The 15,441-nt window shown below is 37.0% G+C and overlaps 4 protein-coding genes across 7 annotated transcripts; 1 reads left to right on the plus strand and 3 right to left on the minus strand.

The window, feature by feature from the left end:
• Positions 1-317: 317 nt before the first annotated feature.
• Positions 318-2,710, minus strand: LYK5 (Protein kinase superfamily protein). Its single transcript, XM_022045132.2, has one exon. The coding sequence runs from the start codon at positions 2,563-2,565 to the stop codon at positions 487-489; it is 2,079 nt and encodes a 692-aa protein (XP_021900824.1). The 5' UTR covers positions 2,566-2,710; the 3' UTR covers positions 318-486.
• Positions 2,711-2,826: 116 nt separating this feature from the next.
• On the minus strand, positions 2,827-6,345 carry LOC110816806 (Calcineurin-like metallo-phosphoesterase superfamily protein). Its single transcript, XM_022045133.2, has 10 exons — positions 6,074-6,345; positions 5,728-5,959; positions 5,417-5,644; positions 5,216-5,337; positions 5,033-5,093; positions 4,775-4,915; positions 4,242-4,349; positions 3,873-4,101; positions 3,525-3,779; positions 2,827-3,187 (listed from the first exon to the last, which is right to left on the minus strand). The coding sequence occupies exons 2-10, from the start codon at positions 5,884-5,886 to the stop codon at positions 3,105-3,107; spliced, it is 1,386 nt and encodes a 461-aa protein (XP_021900825.1). The 5' UTR covers positions 5,887-5,959; positions 6,074-6,345; the 3' UTR covers positions 2,827-3,104.
• Positions 6,346-6,477: 132 nt separating this feature from the next.
• LOC110816808 (sucrose-phosphatase 2-like) lies at positions 6,478-11,189 on the minus strand. Of its 4 annotated transcripts, none has more exons than XM_022045137.2 (9): positions 11,033-11,189; positions 10,276-10,349; positions 9,899-10,198; positions 9,598-9,699; positions 9,238-9,390; positions 8,826-9,116; positions 8,239-8,425; positions 6,873-6,919; positions 6,478-6,736 (listed from the first exon to the last, which is right to left on the minus strand). In XM_022045137.2, exons 2-9 carry the CDS (start codon positions 10,333-10,335, stop codon positions 6,644-6,646), a joined length of 1,233 nt encoding a protein of 410 aa, XP_021900829.1. In that variant the 5' UTR covers positions 10,336-10,349; positions 11,033-11,189; the 3' UTR covers positions 6,478-6,643. The 4 variants fall into 4 exon arrangements, with proteins under 4 accessions (XP_021900829.1, XP_021900828.1, XP_021900826.1 ...); XM_022045136.2 differs by having other exon boundaries at positions 6,478-6,719; positions 9,230-9,424; positions 11,033-11,188; XM_022045134.2 differs by having other exon boundaries at positions 9,230-9,424; positions 11,033-11,188.
• A 509-nt stretch (positions 11,190-11,698) lies between these two features.
• On the plus strand, positions 11,699-15,407 carry LOC110816725 (secondary thiamine-phosphate synthase enzyme). The gene is made up of 7 exons (XM_022045036.2): positions 11,699-12,108; positions 12,542-12,602; positions 12,695-12,789; positions 12,894-12,927; positions 14,449-14,503; positions 14,593-14,635; positions 15,175-15,407. The coding sequence occupies exons 1-7, from the start codon at positions 11,761-11,763 to the stop codon at positions 15,244-15,246; spliced, it is 708 nt and encodes a 235-aa protein (XP_021900728.2). The 5' UTR covers positions 11,699-11,760; the 3' UTR covers positions 15,247-15,407.
• The last annotated feature ends 34 nt before the right edge of the window (positions 15,408-15,441 follow it).

Genomic DNA, 15,441 nt, shown 5'->3' on the forward strand with positions numbered 1-15,441 from the left:
TTTGCTTTGTTTCAATGGAAAATGTTGCAGAAGTAAGGTATTCAAATTGAAATAAAAGCGGACCTGTTACTCTTAATTATTTAGCTTACTGAAATAAATTTTTATTAAAATTTTTCCAAATCCTTGCAATAGCAACAAGACATTTGAACTTAGTGAAATGAAATACACTGCACCATATCTGCTAGTGTAATTCATTGATAAATTCAATAAATTTGAACTAAAATATTTTCTAATCGTTCTTCCCCTCAAAAGTTTTCTAATCAAGCAAGAAGATATATTGCCTGTCATATATATATATATGTATGAGATTATAGTAGTAGCAGAAAAGTTTCTGAATTTATTGCATGTTCTGGGATTATTAACTGTTGATAACACGATGGAGAGTGAGGATTAAATATTTCTCTATTAACAAAATTTCCATCTTTTCTTTCAAAAAGCTTTGGTATGCGATGGAGAGTGTAATTGGCGATGAGTGGGAGTATCGCTCTACCTGCCACTGGATTGAGAGGTAGAACGGTTGAACTCGTCAGATGGATCCCAGTCCAGTGACGACGACAGAATCTTGGACAGAGTCATGAGAATTTCGGCCATTGAAGGCCGAAGATTAAGATCTTGAGAAACACATCTTTTAGCCAGATGAGCCATGGAGAAAGCCAAGTCCAAAGGGTATTCAGATCCCAAACAAGGATCAATAAACCCTTTTAGTTTCTCTCTCACATTGTCTCCTTGGAAAACCCTGGTTATGGATGTATATAACAACTCTTCTCCTTCTTCCTTTTTCTTCGTCGCAGCTTCTTTCCCTGATAAAAGCTCCAACATGATAACCCCAAAAGCAAACACGTCGAGTTTAGGGGTAATCACTCCATTCTCGATGTACTCAGGCGCCATGTAACCTTGAGTTCCAACTACATGTCTTGTCAGCTGAAGATTTCCTTCTCCATTCGTTTCTAAACTTCTGGCTAAGCCGAAGTTGGATATCTTGGCTCTCAAGTTTGAATCCAAAAGGATGTTGCTGGACTTCAAGTTTTTATGAATGTGAGATGGGTTGATGTAGTTCTGTACGTAATTGAGGGCATCAGCTATATCACGGGCAATCTGAACTCTCAGCTTCCATGACAGAGTAAAGGAGGTCTCATGCTTTTGGGAATGAAGCCAATCGGAGAGAGAGCCATTTTCTGCATACTCGTAAACGAGGTAGGTATTTCCATCATGGACGCAGAGCCCCGAAAGTCGGACAATGTTCGAGTGATTTATCTTTTTCAGTAGATTAATTTCACCAGAGACATCACCTTTCACCACCTTCACGGCTGCATAATCTCCCATAAACGATCCCCGGTAAACGGAGCCTTTGACTCTGTTGGATTCACTAAAATTTCCGGTGGCACTCCGCAAGTCCTCGAATTTGTAGAGGGTCAAGGATTCAATAGCATATCGAACCCCGTGAGAAGACAGAGAAACAGACCAGGATTTGTTCTGTTCGGGAAGAGCCGAATACTCGGAAGACTCAGATGGCTTCTTCTTTGTTGGTGGAGGTGGCTTGAACCGGCGTCTGTACAAACAGAAAACTAGCCCACAAAGGGAAAGAAGGAGAAAGCTACCAACTCCAAGGCCGACGCCCACGAAAACCCATTTGTTAGAAGAGGTGGAGTCTGAAATTGGGCCGGCTGGTGATTGTGGAGGCTCGGCGGGAGGCGGAGCGGGCACCTCTGTTTGAATCTTGGTTGGCTCTGTGGTTAGGGGAACCAGGAGAGGTGTGAAGGGGAAAATCAAACCTTCGGAGGTGAGTTTGTTGGCATCCAACAAGCTCGTTTCATTGACGCGAAAGGTATCAGCAATGGCGGAAATAGTATCACCGATAGTGACCATGTAGGTGAGCAGGTACTTGACACCGTCGGCAGTCTGGTTGGAAGTGGGGCAAGCACACCTGAGTGGTACCTTAATCAACATACCAACTTCGAGATCTAGGAAATTAACAGGGTTTTGATCCATAAGGGCCTGGCAGGTGGAGAGCCCCTGGTATGTGTCGTTGGCAATGGAGAAATAAGTCTCTGCATCTGTTTGACGCGTGTAGGTGGCGTTGTGCTGGTAATAAGGACCGGCGGCGGAGCAATTGACGGGAACAACCAGTTGGTCATCGGCGGGAATAATAGCCGTGAGGAGGGAGATGTTGTTGATGGAGGCGATTTGGTCGGGCACAGCGTTGAGCAGGAAGCCTATGGAGATGGGCGTGGTGTAGGGTTGGCCGGAGCGGAAGGTGATGTAAGATTGACATGAAGACTGTGGGCCATTTTTCAAGTAGCCTTTGGTTGTGGAGTTGAAGTTTTTGTTTTGACAGTCTAGCTGGTGGTTCGCCACGTACTCCTGTTGGGCTTGGACTGGTTCAAGGACAGATTGCAGCGTCGCTGCAAGTAAGAGGAAAATATACAGCTCTGAAAATCCAGCTATCGCCATGGACGAGTGGGTTCTTAGTTTTGTTGATGGGGATGAGGTTCCAGAAAAGTAGATATAAGAAACAGAGTTGACTGTTGAAAGAGAAAGGATTACGCGAGTGGGCTCAACAGGCATTTTCTGGCGTCGCCATTGATGATGTATTTATTTCCACACTTGATAAAAATTCCACGCGGCTTTGATTGACTTCTTAGGCTTTACCTGGTCCTGTTACTTGGCTTCTAGGTTGGACCTGACCTGAATTTCCGTGTCCTTGGGGCTTTCTGCTGGGAAACATAATGAGATTAAGTTAAATCCGATCGTTTAAATTTTTTTTTATGGTGACATGATTTAATTAATTTAATTCACGTTAATAAACAAATTGTAAAATTAAACCAATTAGAACTGAAAAATTATACCATATCACATTTTTATATTATATCAAATTGCAGTTTATAACTTTTAGTTATATTAATATACACCTTAAAACTATTAATAGAACTAAAGATTTATGAATTTATTGCAAAAATAAAAAAAAGTTCCTCCCAATTGTGGAAACTGCGTCTATTTCCTCTAGAACCTTGGACTCTCTCTCCAAACAAAGTGCCTGTCAAAACCAATCCCTCCCAGTCACTAGTCAAGGATAATCATAATTTCCCATGTAATTTCACCATCAATTAGTCAAGCTTGCATTTATGGAGGCATACTCCAACCACTGTTATACCCACGTAAAGGAGTCCTATGAAAGCTAGAACCAACACTGCAAAAATACAAATAAAAAGATTAGGAAAGTAAACCGTAAAAAAAAAATATAAAAACGTGATATAAAGAATAGTAATCCTGTAGTTGAGTTCATCAGAAGATAATATAGCATGAACATATAATCAAATGATCAAATGCTAGATATGTATCAATCCTGCAAATAACAAATTATCTTCCTGGGCAAAAGTATGACATCTATATCTATCTAGAGTTTCATTATCAAGGACAGAGAAAAATAAGTTCAGTCAGAACTTACCATCTTGCAGTCTTTTGAGATTCATATAACATAAGATATACAACTAATAAAGAGGCTGCAAGTATGAGAAATAACATACCGGTCACAACAAAGTAAAATAAAATGGTCAGGCGATATCTGACGATAGGAGGAAGAGTAACTTCAAGAGAGCAGTGTCTCTGATATTTGCCAATGCCAACTGTAGTTGGTGAAGTTGCATTCCGCACTTGCATGAGTTCTGTTAATGAAATGTTTACACCTACTGCTGGTAATCCATTCGAATCCCTCACTTCAATTTTGAGAGTAACTGGAGTTGCATTCCAATCTATCTCTATTGATCCAAAATTTGGTTGGCCTGCAGAAAATTGCCACTTGGAAGATCATCTTACGAAGATCTCGTGAAATCTTCTGGTGAGAAATTTCACAAATGGAAGAGATATAGAAATACCATATGTGCATGATCTGTATCTGCAATTTTTGTTCGTAACTCTCATTGTATTGGGCGTCAACCAAGCCAAAAATCTAACAATGAAATGTATAGATGACGGTACTATCTTCTCAATGGCTTGTGTAAGACCACTTGAGGTAATGTCATACAATGGGTATCTAGCACCACAATCATATCTTGTAATTTCTCCGAAATGAACATCTCCGCTGACAAAAAAAACTCCATCTCTCTGAAAATATAAATATTAACGCTACATGACAAATCAATACTCCAATTCAGAACCAAAAGGAAACAGGAAAAGCAATATCATCAAGAATGGAGTAATTTAATTTTACTAGAAGCACATGGACATTCATCAATGATAATCACCTTAATGTCTGCTATCAATTTGAAAAGTCGATCCCTCTCCTTGGGAAAACGTCCCCAAGACTCCATATAGAACAGTGGACCAGTACAAGCTGAAAGATTTGATATTACCTAGATGATTATGAAAGATAATTGTTTAAGTTAATTATGCCAAGCATAAAAATGCCAAAAACTTAATAGAACCAGCAAAAACAAATAAAAATTTCCTGAAGCCCGAGGAATTTAAAAAAGACGGATACAATATAAAACATTCATTGTTGAAATTGTCATCACCAGGCTTGCCCAACACAATTTAGGATCATAAGATTTCTCCTAGCCATTGACAATATCATGTTCATCAATTATACGGCTAGGCAAAGTAACATCAGCCAGAGTTTTAAAAGTACAGAAGGTAATTTTGGAAAATTTGCAATAACATTTTCCACCGAGGTAGAGGTTTGGACAGGGCTGCATAAAAAAGGTAAGTAAAACACAAAAGCCAAAAGCGTGACAATCAATCGAAGGACAGAAAAGCAAGATAGACGATTCTGATATACCTGAACTGAGGATCCAATTATAGTAATGGCCGAGGGTGGACCCCTCAACTCTTTTTCTAACCATGTCCACTGCGAACTCCCCAAGATACTCCCATCGCTGCCCAAAGGATCTCTATGGTATCTTGTATCTAAAAGTATAATCTGGAAACATAAATTGCTAACAATTATATAGAAGATAGACAGAGAAGTTATTGTACTCATAGCAACAGTTTTTAACCAGCTGGACTGAAGAAGAAAGTGAGGTTAAAACGAAAATACCTTAACTTGCCTGCCCACAGGACCAAAAGTATAGGAGGCATAAACTCCAGCCTGCTTTCTCCTGCAAAATCGAGAAGACATGATCAAGAATGCAAGCAGAGGGATTTTTATAGAACGTTACATTAGATTGAATACACTGCAAACATCAAGAAATCAATACAAGAAAATTGCTGCTTTGCTCACCGTGGACTATGTTGAGGTTCATCTAAGAAATCAAGCAGAAGCCTCTGGTTAGTGATTTTGGCGGCAAATTCTTTGCCCGCATCATTCAATCCATAATCATGATCATCCCACGTACCAATCACCTCAATTTTGAACAATGGAATACATCACAGATTCAGGAGCTGAACCACTAAAAGGAGACAGACCCAGAGAGTGACGTACCTTGGCATTCTCTCGAAGACGAGAATATCCAGGACTAGTCTTAGCCCTTTTGTATTTAGACTCCATTTCTTCCTCAGAAGAAGGGATGAACCTATGAGCATTCTTCCAAGGCCCGATGGTCCTCTCCTTCCCAAAAAACTTAAAGGGTCGCCTAATATCTCCATAGATGTTGTCACCCAACCAAATGAACACTTGGGGCTCAAACTTGATTATGGCTTTCCAGATAGGCTGTTTACAAACAAGCTTGACTTAACCCTTTTTCAGTCGTAAATTAGGATTGCACAACAAGAAGAGGAGAAAAGAATGGAAACCTGGGGATAGTTTTGGTTAGCACAAGATCCAAATGCAATACGGGTGATCAGACCATTGTCGTCTCCCCATGTTTTGGAAGTGGAACTGGAGCCAGCGTCTCCCACCGCCATAGCCCCCAACATCACCACGAACCACCAATCCCACCAATTTCCTTCCATGACGCTCGACAAGTGTTTGATTATTTGATATTGGAATCCAGATCCACAAAGAACGCTATATATATTATCCTATCTGCCAATTCGATAGAGAAAGAAAAGGCGTGGTATTAGCAATTGGTGAGGAGTTACGAAGAACATAATTGTAGACAGATAGATAGAGGAGGCATATTTAGCGAGTGTTTTAAACCTTGAAATTAGCGACAAGAAAGCAGCCACGGAGTGAGACAGAATCAGAGAAAAAGAACCCAGTCAAGACAAGTTTGGGTGGTTGCAGTAGACGAAAGAAACAAAAACGAAACATAAACAAAGTTCTGTAATAGATTATTGTTTTGGCGTCGGCTTCTGGTTTCGGGTTATTATAAGATCAGCCGTCGGTTAGCAAGTTAACCGGACCCAGTGCCTCATCGTACCCTGGACTCTTTTATTGTTGCCACTTGGTACCAATTCCGACATTCCTGTCTCTGTCTGGAAATGAATTGGATTCATATTTTTGTTGAGTGAAATCAATGAAAATTATTATTTCCTTTGAAAATTAACTTTTTAAAATTTTAAATATGAATTTTTAAAAAAATTAAAAAAAAAATCTTCCAATTTGTTCAGAAATTAATTAATAAATTTGAGAATTCAATATTACTCAATCCAACAAAGATACAAATCAGAGAATGAATTTTCTGAAAATGTAACATAGAATCAGGGAGAATTTGTTGCGCTGGTGATGCCAGGCCATAGATAATTACACCGTGTCATGGTGAGAAAACTAAAAAATCCCTGTTGTTTGGTCTTCTGCTATGGAGCAATCCAGCCATGTCTGCTGCATGTGTAACCATGTGAACCTGCCAGGTGAATTCCCCTGCTTAAACACATGACAGAAGAATATATATTATAAAATAGTTTACCATATTCACATATTTCTCCTCCATTCAAGCGGTAAACTATTGAGAGGAATTCATCTAAATGCATAAAGAGCACCAAAGGTCCAAACTCACCATTGAACTGACAAGCAGCGTAGCCAGGCAGCATCGGCGCTCTTCACCTGACAAAATATTTAACAATTCATACAAACAGCATTTAACAATTGATTACGATATAGGTACAGATTCACGCGAGTTCAGTAACTGAATGAAAAGCAGAAATTCACACATATTTTATTACGGTGCAGGTAAGGTGACAAATAGACAATATATGCTTGTTTGAGTAGGAAAAGGGACAAAGAAACTATGATGCAGATATTTTTTTGTAAAAAGAAAAGAAAATTTTAAAATAAGTGAAGTTTGTACTTCAAACATCTTATGTGCAAATTTTACATCCTAAATACAGCTTCGTGAACCATAGACATTCTACATGACAAAGCTTCAGGCAAGCAGCTTTTTCATTAATCAAGCCATCTGATCTATCATGAGGCTTTTTTCCAAGCACCAGCTAACCAATTTATGGTAAATAGTGAAGCCTGTTCTCCTATATCCTTTTCCTTTTTCAATACTGACCTGTTGTTTGTCTGTCTGATTTGATGATTTGCATAGATTTTAGCAATCACTCAACTTATATACTCCAAAAAACCAAAATCTATTGCAAGTGGTTTCCGTTGAAATTTGAAAGTTAAGCAACTCTGGAATGGTCGTTGAGAAAATTGGCTGCTACTGGTCATCTAAATGGGTTATTTCTTTCCTACAGAGTGGTCTCCGTGGTTTCAGGCAAATAGTGATTTGCAGATATTACAATCCTTCCATCCGTCATTTCTCCATAATATATCAAGTTCTATACAATTTCAACCACGTTTCCTACAGCTTCACAAAAACTGAGAGACAATACAAATAGGGAAAATTCAAAGTTCTTTGAGATTGAATCATATGATATCACCCTCAAACGGACCTACATTACTTATTTCCCGTGATATCAAGCTCAGACCTTTTGAGTTCCAACTGCTCCCTTTTTATATTGAAATTAAAACTCAAAATAAGATGTTGTGAACATGCTCAATTCATGCTTGAAGCTAAATAGGCTTGTACTTGAGGGAACATGTCAAAGTCCATAGATAATTAAGTTGGAAAGTTTGTTAAGTTAGAATTTTCAAAAATTAGTCAATGTACAAGAAAGATGATGGCATTTTTATTAGCTTCTAGTCAGTGCAACCATGTGAAGATAAAAGTCAAACAAGGGTCACTTCACAGATAGAAGGTCCTATAACTTCTGGTTAAGTCAATGTTTAAAGAAGACCAGGCTTGACATGTAAAGAGAAAGCATAAAAGTCAAATCCATTAATAAGGAAATAGAGTAGAGAACAACAGAATAGATTATGGTCTAAATAATTTATCATATGGAGAAAAGAAATACTGGTGGACTGAATAACCTCACCACATATCTCCCACTTGTCAAACTTCAAAAGCCATGTGTCTGAACCAATTGGTGCACTGGAGATTCTATCCACCCAAATATAGTATTGTTTTCCCTGCTTGTCCCCATGAAATGTTGACATGATATCTATACACTGGTGCATATGTCGCTCAATGCCAGAAGGATGAACAAAAGCAGCTGATGGATGCTGGGGAGAAAAGAGAACAAAGAAATAAGATGTTAAACTTCGGTACTTCCCCTAAAATTGGGGAAGAAAAAAAAGGATATAAAGCATAGAGAGTAGAGGTATAAGGACCCTTCACCACTAACTAGATAGAGTAGATCCAAGGAACCAATATATTTACAAATTGATATGGTAAATATTTATAAATCAAAAAAAAGTAACAGACAGAAATTTGACAATTATTCCCACGTTTTTCTTTATAGTGAGGGACGAAAAAGCAAAGGTATTCCACATAATATGTCCATTCACTGGAAACTCATTCTACATCTGAAGGAAACCCTAGTAGCAGGTTAAGGCAGACAAGATATTATTTCCAAAAGGAGAAAATATAGTTCATGGAGAAGAAAGCAAAAGTGCCACTCACACAGACTGATTTTAAGTTTTGTATATACTGCTCAGACTTCTCAACTTCTGCACGGCGCCATCTCTCATAAAACAAATAAAAGTTCACCACTTCGTGACCAGGATTTAGATTTTCTCTTTCAGATTTCCAAATGTCAGTAATATCCCTTGGAGATAAACTTGGACCCAGACTAAATTTACCAATGGCTTCTATTATCCCAGCTCCACATCTCTCAGTTGCATGAATTATGTTGGGATTATCTTTTAAATTCTCTTCATGCCACTGCAATAATTCTTCCTTTGCATTGCTGACCTAAAATTTTAAAGTTCAAGGAACATTAAACACCATAAATGTCTAATCTGTAAGCATGAAAATGACAGTAAATAACTTGGTGGTAAAAATTATATGAATAATGGAACTCTAACCATCACACCATATGCTTCAGGAATGGTGAATAGATCTGCATCATTTCCAGAGTCACCACAAACAAGAACATTAATAGGAATCTTTCCATCAGCTTTGAACTTTTCAAGCAAATATGCCAGAGCCTGTCCTTTGCCGGCACCTTCTGGTAACACATCCAAAGCTGTCCCACTGCTATAAATCAATTTCACATTTAACTGGCCAAGAGCAACTCATATTTAAAAGACAGTGATGAAAACAATGAGAAAATTTTTGGAAATACAAGTAACAAAAACATAAGGCATATCTTATGTATGCCATAGCATACAACTAAGACTTTCAATTGACCAAATCAGAGTAATTATTTTCAGATCAACAAATAAAATCTTACTCCGCGTTTCTCTAGACGTTCAGAGAGAACCTCCATCACAGCAACAGCCTTATCTGGCTCCACAAAGAAACTGACTTTGCGTGGCCGTTGTGCTGTTTCAGACTGCAATAAACTTGAAATAAGTATATAAACTAAATCTGTTACTACTAAGAACCAACAGAAACTGTGCCTTTCGATAGACTGTAATGTTTATATAAAAGATACCCAAACACATTTAAGATATATAGACAAATCACAATTCTTTAATAGACGTGATTATCAATTACAGCAGCCCAAAGTTAAACTAGCCTACCTAGCATACCTGTGGAATAAGTTCTGGAAACTTGGCTGTTTCCTCTGTAACCATGTCCCTGTCCCACTTATGTTCCAAACATTCTTTCCAGAAATTATCTGTCACCATTGATTCACCATAAGCAATCTCAGTGCCCACAGAAGTTATGACTATATCTGGAGTTAATAGTGGCTTCCTTCGCCTTAATCTTTTGTAGCTTGTAAGTGATCTTCCAGTGGAGAACACCAATAGAGAATCATGACGGTAATATGCTTCCCATAGTGCATTAAACCTAAGAAGAGAGAGGTTCCCTGGATCATCATGATCTACCTACATCCATATAATTGCTTTCCAATTAGAAGCCTGAAAGATACATTAAATTCACTAGGCTACTAACAAAATTGTACCATGGTGCAATCAAGATCTGAAACTATCATGAGGCGAGCAGATCCATTGAGCCGATCCATATTTCTTTCATACCCTAAACTCGGTCAAACAAAAAGAAAAACTTTCAAGTTGGGAGAAAAAGCAATAACCCCAATAATGACCTCATCAGATAAATTGATGTGAAGCGACAATCGGTGAGTATGGAAATATATACAAAAAATATTGATTATGGCAATTTACAGCGATAATATGGTAATCACAAATCACAATGATTGTAAATAAGAGGATAAGCTATCCTTGGCCATAATCAATAGGCATATATGGTTATGGTGGGATTAAAACATATTAGTGAGATGTCAATCATAAATAATGGTTAATGCTCACGAGTTATAACGCAGATATGATTGACAACGATTGTAATTTTTAAGAGATGCAAGACAGGCACGATTTCAGAAGCAAAATCAAGCCATCCAAGTACTGGACTGTACAACTTGGAAACAGAAGTTCCTCAATTCAAATTTCGTAGTGAAGCCTTCATGATTTAAATCTCTATTTTAACAGAGGCTCTTGCATAACAATCCACACGTCAAAATCAAAGGAAGGAACCACGTTGTTCTTACTATTTAATTAACGCGAAATCAAGTCCTTCCCTCTAAAATCCCAAATCAAAACCTGAAGCTTAGTAGGTCATATCCTCATTCGTAGAAAGAAGATATCTTCTTCTCAGAAAATATTTTATTAAAAAAATCAGAAAGGTCAAAAGAGGACAAAGAATACCTGGCGAATTCAAGCTGAACTCAGTTGCTCATTGGCAAATGACGTCCCGAACTCAGTTGCGCGCATGTGTGCCTATATATATATCCCGAATTCAATTGTTTGGAAAACGAATTAAGCATTCAACATTTTAACTTAAGTGGATGAAAAGAAATATCCAGGCCCAGAGTAGATTTTAGGGCCATAGAAAACGAGAAAACCGATTTGACAGAATTTTATTTATCTCAATTATGCAGAATTTAAATATAAAAGATATTATTTTATAAATTATTTTATATTTTTTATCTATGTTTTTCTAAAGTAGGTAAATATAGTTTCCAAATCAATAACAGATGAAAAATAAGTTAAAATAATCTTTAACTAAATTTCTAGAAAAATAATTTATTCACTTAATGTAGGAAATAATATTTATCATTATTTCAATTTTAAATAGTAGAGAGTATATTTTTGTACTTAAGAATTTAACTCTACTACATTGAATATATTAGAATTTTATAATTTACATATATAAAGTACGTATATAAATAAAAAGTCACACATTAAAAAACAATAAATTACAAATTTGTAAATTACTAAAAATAAATAAATTGTTTTTCTCAAGTGAATTATATAAAATGCGTGCGTGGATTTTAGAACTCATGGCGACAATAGGGGGAAGAAGGATAATCTTCAACCACACAGCCTACAGCCATTGAAATGAAAGGCCCAGTGAGCAAGAACCAGACGATGTCATGATTCACGCTGCAAAAAGCCCATTGACAACTGCGTTTCTTCTCCTAACCCTAGCAATAATTCCTCTTTCATTTGTCTCCTACATAATCCTTGGGCTTCGAGGGATCGACGTGTGGGCTCGAACTCGGACGAACACTGAACACATGCAAAGCTCCGCGATATTCTCACCTGCTGCAAGGCCTGTGTTGGCTCCTGCTCGCGTCAAGTCTCTCTTCAGTCGCGCAACTCCCGGCAGCACCACCACTGATCATTCCTCCGGTTCCATGGCTGCAACCGGCCCCAAGTGGGCTCAGAAGACCATAACCTTGCCTCCTCATCGCCGAGGCTGTCATCTTATTACTCCAAAGGTTTCATAACCCTCATTTTCATTATCTCCTATGTTATTTTATTTTTCATCTGGAGATTACTATAAATTTAGCAGCAGTAGAGTTAATGATCGTTCTGTCTCCTTTAAGTATGCGAACTTCTCATGGACATGTTAGATTTTGAGTTGATTTGGAATTGTTTCGTAAATCATTTTCTATGTTAGTATTTCGTTATTTATGATAAGGTTTATGAAGAGGGACTGCTAAGTTCTCATTGCTCACCATAGTAACTGTAAACTATGCAACCAGCTGGATTGTTTATGTAAAATTCTCCATTAACATCATCTCATAGCACCCTTATTGAATAACATCTTACCAACCTATAAACTATGGCAGATGCGTTAAAAGGATTTTTCTTTTTTTTTGTATCTCAAAATGGCTTTATTTTTGTTTATTTTGTTTCGTTTTCAATCAGATAATGAAAGAAATTGGACAAGATTTATCCGAATTCAAGTGTGGTCTGGCCCATCTGTTCTGTAAGTTAAATTTAAAGCCATATTATTCTCTTCCTTCTGATTTCACCCTTGGATTTCTGGAATAAATGTTGAAACATAAATTAATGTTCCAGTGCATCATACAAGTGCTTCTCTTACCATCAATGAGAATTATGATTCCGATGTCCGGGATGACACTGAGACATTCCTCAACAAGATAGTTCCCGAGGTGAATACGCAGTTATTACCTATATAATCTAATAGTTTTGATTCATCAACAGCTGTCTTTTAGTGATGGATGTAATGGGTGCTTGGATATTTAATCCTTTTCAGGGAAGATCTGCACCCTGGAAGCATACACTTGAAGGTTAGTATGGATTTTTCTGTATTTTCAATTAGACTGAATATTTCCTTATTCTTTTAGATATATCATAAATTGTTTTGCCAAATTACTTTGAATTGGTCCAGATAAACTAGATGCAAGGATGAAATTGCATCCTAACTGAAGAATAAGTTGTGGTTAAAACTCTAACTTTATGCAATAGTTATTAAATCAAATTATTGGGATTAAAACTTTATGGCATAAGCTTTTTTTTTTTTAGTAAATTGCAGAATGAATAGATTATGGGATAGCCAGACCATTTTCTTTTTCGGCCAGGATTTTTCAATGTGAATCCAGGAGATGCGAAATTTAGAACCATGTATGTGATTGAAGAGAAGAGGTTCAAAACTATAGGTTTGTTAGATTTGGTGTAGGAATAAAAGGATAGAGGGAAAGGTCAAAAACAGGTTATATTGACCCAATTGCACGAACAATTTTCTTCCCCTTTGAATGGTATTGTTTTGATACGACATTCTTCCATAGTCTCTTAGGAAGCTTGCATTTGGATTTCATTGGTTTTGGTTTGAGAAAAAAGTTGAAGAAAATGAAGAAACTTCAGTCAGGTTGAATTTGATCATAAAACTTGACCAATTAAGCATTTTCATGATCACCTTTATTTTCTGTTAGTTGAACTAACCTGTAGTTAGTCGACTAGGCCAGTGTGTGAGGTATACAGTGGGAGGGAAAAACACATTTTTTAAAATTAATATTTATCTGCAATTGGAACTAAAACTTGAGGCCCTTTGTGTGATTTGTTTCTTAGTTTTTTATTATGAGGAGTTCAATGAGATGAAATAAGTCGGACATGCAGATTATCTGCAAACTAGAACTAAAGTTGAGAAGCGTCGTAGGTGCTCTTTCTCCAGCAGTCCCACCATAACCAGACATCATTAGTATCAGATCAATCATTTTCATGCTTGGCAAATTTGCGAAGGGGTATAATTGTGGCAATGCTTCTGCTCAACTGCTTCCAACCATTTCAGAGCCTCTTATTAGGCCTTTTTATTTCCAGGACGTTTGAGAATCTAATCGTTTAATACAATTTGATTTCTCAAAAGTTGCGTAAGATATGATCCTTATTGTGTATATAATTAACTGGTTTCAAACTATGAACATTCTTTGTTTTTGTTGTCCTTTGATAAATAAATTAACTCAATTCTCTTTACTTTTATTCTGTTAATAATCATTTGAACACAAATCATAAAGCGGCATGTGGTCAATCCCAGCAGACGAATGTTTTGAAGAACTTTTCAATTCCATAAAGAGTTGAACAAGACGAAATAAGTTGGAACCACAAATTGAGCAACTTTTTTGTATCATAATTGGGTTGCTGTATTCATGGGAGATGATCTGGCAACCATTTTTTTGTTCTTATCAAAATTTATTTTCCTCCTTTTTTTATCATTAAAGTAATTTGATTATAGTTTCGACAAAGTATTTTCCATTCTCTTTTTTTCCTTTTGTAAATTTGCTGTTGCTTCCGTGGTGACTTTTCTTTCTCTTCAGGTCCTGATGACATGCCAGCCCATATTAAATCATCAATGTTTGGCTGTTCATTGACGTGAGTATATCCTGCATGGTTGAAACTGGTTGATTTACCAAAAAGTTTTATCATCCTTCTGCGATTTATCTAACTTCATTCTTGTGCAGGATTCCAATAACAAACGGACAACTTAATATGGGAACTTGGCAGGTACATGTTTTTTCCTTTCAAAAATACTTTTTTTTGGTGCCAGATAATTCTTGTGAACAAAAGTTCCTGAAGAATATAGAACTACCAAATTTTCTCGAAGAATGATTTTGGAAGTTTTCACATTTATGAACCCGATTAAAAAGGAAAAGAACCATGTAATCCATGAAGTTCAGGGAAGTGATTAGAGACTGTAAATCCATCAGATATGCAAGATAAATAGCCAAGTCATTTGGACAAGAGCTTCATAAATGCATTACTTTTTTTTTTTTTGTAAAGTAAATACCTCAGACATGCTTGTTATGTGCGAGCAAAATTGAAATTATAGACAGTCAACAATATAAACTATTGGGCTCTAGATAACGTGCGAGGATACTCCAAATATCTTTTCCATCTAAAAGTAGAACATAGCTAGAGGGCCAGGTAATGCGTTTGGTAACAATAGAGCAGTACTGTGAGCATGGTTGACCAAGGATAATGTATACTGTTTTCTTAATTTGCTATTTCCTTGATTTTGTTATCTGTTCGAACATTTGCTACAGGGGATTTGGCTATGTGAGCATCGTGATGCACCGACTCCCCGAAAAGTTGTTGTCACCCTTAATGGGATCTAGGTTGCTGATTTGAGAAGAAATTGGGGAGCTATTATTATGTTTGTCTTTCGTAATTTCGGTGATATATTGTTGAGTCGTGATAGTTTTGTAAGGTTTTTACTTGTTAATACCTTCTTTCCTGGGTTCTATTATAAAGGAACTTCTTTCTTGGTGCTTGTTAATATGCTTTTAATGTTATGAAACTGCTGCTGTGAC

This window comes from Carica papaya, chromosome 1, assembly GCF_054855325.1.
Source record: "Carica papaya isolate Zhongbai chromosome 1, ASM5485532v1, whole genome shotgun sequence".
In the NCBI taxonomy this organism is placed as follows: Eukaryota; Viridiplantae; Streptophyta; class Magnoliopsida; order Brassicales; family Caricaceae; genus Carica; species Carica papaya.

What these genes read in the sequence shown, in the direction of transcription:
- LYK5 (XM_022045132.2), bottom strand. Translation starts at nt 2,565, where the DNA reads ATGCCTGTTGAGCCCACTCGCGTAATCCTTTCTCTTTCAACAGTCAAC.
- LOC110816806 (XM_022045133.2), bottom strand. Translation starts at nt 5,886, where the DNA reads ATGGAAGGAAATTGGTGGGATTGGTGGTTCGTGGTGATGTTGGGGGCT. An exon ending in GTCTTCGAGAGAATGCCAAG is followed by an intron (nt 5,338 to 5,416) that starts GTACGTCACTCT and finishes TTCAAAATTGAG; the next exon opens with GTGATTGGTACGTGGGATGA. An exon ending in TAATTGGATCCTCAGTTCAG is followed by an intron (nt 4,350 to 4,774) that starts GTATATCAGAAT and finishes ATAATCATCTAG; the next exon opens with GTAATATCAAATCTTTCAGC.
- LOC110816808 (XM_022045134.2), bottom strand. Translation starts at nt 10,335, where the DNA reads ATGGATCGGCTCAATGGATCTGCTCGCCTCATGATAGTTTCAGATCTT. An exon ending in CAGATCTTGATTGCACCATG is followed by an intron (nt 10,199 to 10,275) that starts GTACAATTTTGT and finishes ATATGGATGTAG; the next exon opens with GTAGATCATGATGATCCAGG. An exon ending in CGCTGCTTGTCAGTTCAATG is followed by an intron (nt 6,737 to 6,872) that starts GTGAGTTTGGAC and finishes GTGTTTAAGCAG; the next exon opens with GGGAATTCACCTGGCAGGTT.
- LOC110816725 (XM_022045036.2), top strand. Translation starts at nt 11,761, where the DNA reads ATGATTCACGCTGCAAAAAGCCCATTGACAACTGCGTTTCTTCTCCTA. An exon ending in GTCATCTTATTACTCCAAAG is followed by an intron (nt 12,109 to 12,541) that starts GTTTCATAACCC and finishes GTTTTCAATCAG; the next exon opens with ATAATGAAAGAAATTGGACA. An exon ending in TCAACAAGATAGTTCCCGAG is followed by an intron (nt 12,790 to 12,893) that starts GTGAATACGCAG and finishes AATCCTTTTCAG; the next exon opens with GGAAGATCTGCACCCTGGAA.